The 4,873-nt window shown below is 46.9% G+C and overlaps 1 protein-coding gene across 1 annotated transcript in view; it reads right to left on the bottom strand.

The window, feature by feature from the left end:
- Positions 1-3,165, bottom strand: part of LOC308175396 (putative methyltransferase-like protein 24) — a gene marked incomplete at both ends in the record, with an annotated part of 7,410 nt that extends 4,245 nt beyond the window's left edge. Inside the window, 2 exons of the mRNA XM_080551066.1 lie at positions 1,899-1,997; positions 3,145-3,165. Coding sequence (XP_080407192.1) covers positions 1,899-1,997; positions 3,145-3,165 — 120 coding nt within the window. The remainder of the gene's footprint in view (positions 1-1,898; positions 1,998-3,144) is intronic.
- Between the last annotated feature and the right edge of the window lie 1,708 nt (positions 3,166-4,873).

Genomic DNA, 4,873 nt, shown 5'->3' with positions numbered 1-4,873 from the left:
AGAGGAGAGAGGGAGGAGGAGAGAGGAGAGAGGGAGGAGGAGAGAGGGAGGAGAGAGGAGAGAGGGAGAGAGGGAGGAGAAGGAAAGGGAGAGAGGAGAGAGGGAGGAGGAGAGAGGAGAGAGGGAGGAGGAGAGAGGGAGGAGGAGAGAGGAGAGAGGGAGAAGGGGAGAGGAGAGAGGAGAGAGGAGAGAGGAGAGAGGGAGGAGGAGAGAGGGAGGAGGAGAGAGGAGAGAGGAGAAAGGGAGGAGGAGAGAGGAGAGAGGAGAGAGGAGAGAGGAGAAAGGAGAGAGGAGAGAGGAGAGAGGGAGGAGAAGGAAAGGGAGAGAGGAGAGAGGGAGAATGAGAGAGGGTAGAGAGGAGAGGAGAAGGAGAGAGGAGAGAGGGAGAAGAAGAGAGGAGAGAGGGAGGAGAAGGAAAGGGAGAGAGGAGAGAGGGAGAACGAGAGAAGGGAGAGGGAGAACGAGAGAGGAGAGAGGGAGAACGAGAGAGGAGAGAAGAGAGAGGAGAGGGAGAAGAAGAGAGGAGTGAGGGAGGAGAAGAGAGGAGAGAGGAGAGAAGGAGAAGATGTTTTCCCACACAGTTGATTGTGTGGGAAACAGATGAACAACGGCTTTCATTTGTGACTCGGGTGCTTCTGAAGACACACGGTTTGCGCTGGTGCCTCTCTCGTATATTATATATATATATATATATCGCATTTCGGGGGTTTGTTTGTACTATCGATGGTCGAAGCACAAGGGCACAAGAGACTCACAACACACACACACACACACACACACACACACACACACAGACACACACACAGACACACACACATGCATCGATCGGTTTGTTGTTGTTTGAAGGCTAGCGCGCGAAAACAAACACAGCCCAGAACATCTCATCGATTGACCGTGAACAAGACAAATCTGAATCCTATCTCTATGGTAACCGATAGCTGTAATGGGTTATGTGTGTGATGGGTTGTATGTGTGTGCTGTCGAGCAGGACAGAATTCAGTGAGAAACAGAGCTCTTTCTCTCACGGTTAGGTTTTGTTTACACGTGTTCTCTGTGTACCACATGTACAAAAGAAGAGATTTGGTGAGGCTGCGTTCTCATTTGATGCACCCAGATTGTGGAATGCGCCGCCAGTTTACATTAGGGATGCAACCTCAGCACATATGTGACACAGTCTGGTGAAAAGTGCAACCAGAAGGCAAAGTCATTTTTCTGTGTTTTACATGTGCTTAAACTACAGATTGTAAGCTTTCAAATGATGTGTGTGTGTTAGCAGGTATGTCTGTGTGTATAGGGCTCTGCACACAGCGTGCGATTTCTGTTGCGCGTCAACGTTCCATTTTGAAGTTTGAATGGAAGTCTATGAGAACATACAACAGAAATCGCATCGCACGCTGTGTGCATTGGGATGCGATGTTTTATGATTTTCTCATAGACTTCCATTCAAACTTCAAAATGGAACGTTGACGCGCAACAGAAATCGCACGCTGTGTGCAGAGCCCTTATGTGTATATTGTATGTTCAGGCTGAGGTGAACCCAGCTGTGGTGTAGTGATGTAGCTGAACGTTCTAGAACCCACCTGTGGTGTAGTGATGTAACTGAACGTTCTAGAACCCACCTGTGGTGTAGTGATGTAACTGAACGTTCTAGAACCCACCTGTGGTGTAGTGATGTAACTGAACGTTCTAGAACCCACCTGTGGTGTAGTGATGTAACTGAACGTTCTAGAACCCACCTGTGGTGTTGTGATGTAGCTAAGGAACGTTCTAGAACCCACCTGTGGTATAGTGATGTAACTGAACGTTCTAGAACCCACCTGTGGTGTAGTGATGTAGCTAAGGAACGTTCTAGAACCCACCTGTGGTATAGTGATGTAACTGAACGTTCTAGAACCCACCTGTGGTGTTGTGATGTAGCTGAGGAACCTCCTAGCCTCGTCCTCCAGGGCGTGGCTCTCGCTGGCCCACGGCTCCAGGTCGATGTGCCACCGAGGAGACTGCAACGCAACACAGGGAGAGCCAATCATGAGCAACGCAACACAGGGAGAGCCAATCATGAGCAACGCAACACAGGGAGAGCCAATCATGAGCAACTCAACACAGGGAAAGCCAATCATGAGCAACGCAACACAGGGAGAGCCAATCATGAGCAACGCAACACAGGGAGAGCCAATCATCAGTAGAGAGTTGTAGCAGGAAGAGTAATCTAGCTCAGGCCAGGGGCCATTGGCAGTCTCCGTGATAGATAGAATGACCAGGAATGACCTCATCCATGTTCCCAGGAATGTGTCTGTTTGTGGTTAGGGTAGGCTAATTTACAAGCGGCCAACTAGTGGTCTTTGTGTGTAAGTAGCAGCTTGAGCATTGTAAAGAGGAGGCAGCTCTTTTCGTAGGTAAAAAAGGCACGGCTGTTCTAGTGTTAATGCTGTTTTCAGCTGTGTTATGGTAGTGTTGTGGTAGTGTTATGGTAGTGTTGTGGTAGTGTTATGGTAGTGTTATGGTAGTGTTATGGTAGTGTTGTGGCTACGGTTCCAGGCTCAGCTGGACGGTAGGGCCGTGTTTGGGTTTGGACCGCTCAGCGCCTGGGCCACATCTGCCAGCCTGGCCGTGTAGGAACACCTCAGAACATCTGACCTCTGACCTCAGGCCTGTTTACCCATGTAGGAACACCGACTTCCTGTTTATGTTTGGAGCACTTTGAGCTGCAACGTTTGCAGGAAAAGCGCTATGCCAATAAAAGTTATTATTATTATTATGCCCCTCCATGCGTACTCTCTCTCTCTCTGTCTCTCTCTTTATGTCTCTCTGTCTCTGTCTCTCTCTCTGTCTCTGTCTCGCGACCAGGCTAATTATATCTGACTCAGAAGGAGCTCAACCAAGCAGCGAATTATTTGAGCCACATTGATGGAACCGAACGCAAGCTAACATTATCGAGGCTTAGAACTTTATCGAGGCTTAGAAGATAATCGACCTTAGTGGAATGGGCCCCAGGTCATTGTTGTTGTTGTTGTTGTTGTTGTTGTTGTTCATTTGTAAAAGGGGAATGAAAGGTTTTCTGTCACATCCTGGGCTGGTTCTTTCTTTCTTTCTTTCTTTCCTTCTCTCCTCTTCCCCCCAGGGACCGTCAGCGTGGTGATGACTCACCTGATCCTCTGACGGGTTCATTTATTCTGATCTGACAGGCTGATGTGTTTACCCAACCTATACACACACACACACACACACACTCTCATGCACCCACACGTATACCGACACACACACACACACACACACACACACACACACACACACACACTCATGCGCCCACACGTATACCGACACACACACACACACGCACACACACACACACACACACACACACACACACTCATGCACCCACACGTATATCAACACACACACACCCATGCAACCACACGTATACTGACACATGCACACACACTCACAGACACATATACGCAACACATACATTACATGCACACACACACTCATGCACGCACGCACACACACACACACACGCACGCACGCACACACACATACAGTACATGCAACACACACACACACACACACACACACACACACACACACACACACATACTGAACAACCTTCAGCCTGCACTCATTTTTGGGCAAATGTGTCATTTTAGTTTTTTCTGTTTTCTTGGCATTGCCGACCGTGTGTGCTAAAGAAATAAATACAGAAGGTTTCTCTACGAACAGGCCGCCTTTGTTACCCCTGCTACTAGTTTAGCCTGCTAGCCCTTGTTATGCTAGTTTAGCCTGCTAGCCCTTGTTATGCTAGTTTAGCCTGCTAGTTTAGCCTGCTAGTTTAGCCTGCTAGTTTAGCCTGCTAGTTTAGCCTGCTAGTTTAGCCTGCTAGCCCTAGTTTAGTCTGCTAGTTTAGCCTCCTAGTTTAGCCTGCTAGTTTAGCCTGCTAGTTTAGCCTGCTAGCCCTTGTTTAGCCTGCTAGTTTAGCCTCCTAGTTTAGCCTGCTAGTTTAGCCTACTAGTTTAGCCTGCTAGCCCTTGTTATCCCTGCTGCTAGTTTCGCCTGCTAGCTAGTTTAGCCTGCTAGCTAGTTTAGCCTTTGTTATTGTCGTATATTTTCTACTATATATATCCTATTTTCTAGTGTTGTGCAATGGCTCTTGTAATCTGACCAGCCCCTCGGACTTGGGGCCGTGGTGACATCACAGGGGACGGCCCTCATGGCCATCTGGATAAGGTGATAGGCTATGACCTGTGACTGTATTTGCATATTGTGGATGGATAGGGTTGAGACCCAAGGGGGGCGTTTGACCAGCGGATCCCAGGAGAGGAGGACAGAGACAAGGCTCCAGTGTTGGTATACGTATACCCTGTTTCTGTACTTTAATTAAATCATCTTAAACTCAATAATTGTTCTTTGATTCGTAACCAATAAGAGAAATACACGACAGTAATGGCGAGCCAGCCAGGAGATAATATAGCTTAATTTACAGTATTTTGCAAACTTCAATCTAACGAAGAAGGTAGGTTTCTGCAGAGATCTCTCTCTAGTCGATTGGTGTGTTTAAAATAGACTGTAAATCTCAGATAAGTTATAGTCAAAAGAATCTGTGTAACGGTAATCTTGTTGGAATAGAAACAAACTTTTCATAATCTTTAATAAGCCTGGGTTGGTGATAAGGGCCGAATTTTGTAATTCGCCTTTTTGTGTAATATTGTGTAGTCTATTTTTGTAACTAATAGATATTGTTTGCATGGTGTTATGGAATATCGTGTATGTGTGTAAAATTCGGTATTAGAGGAAGACGGACTCTAATAGTGTCTATATGAAAAAGTGTAGACTGCCAGCAACAAACTGATAAAGGCATTTTGAAGTGGACTGGTATATA

This window comes from Nansenia antarctica (genome assembly GCF_963989245.1).
Source record: "Nansenia antarctica genome assembly, contig: SCAFFOLD_562, whole genome shotgun sequence".
Taxonomy (NCBI): domain Eukaryota; kingdom Metazoa; phylum Chordata; class Actinopteri; order Argentiniformes; family Microstomatidae; genus Nansenia; species Nansenia antarctica.
This window is presented reverse-complemented; position numbering and strand designations above follow the sequence as displayed.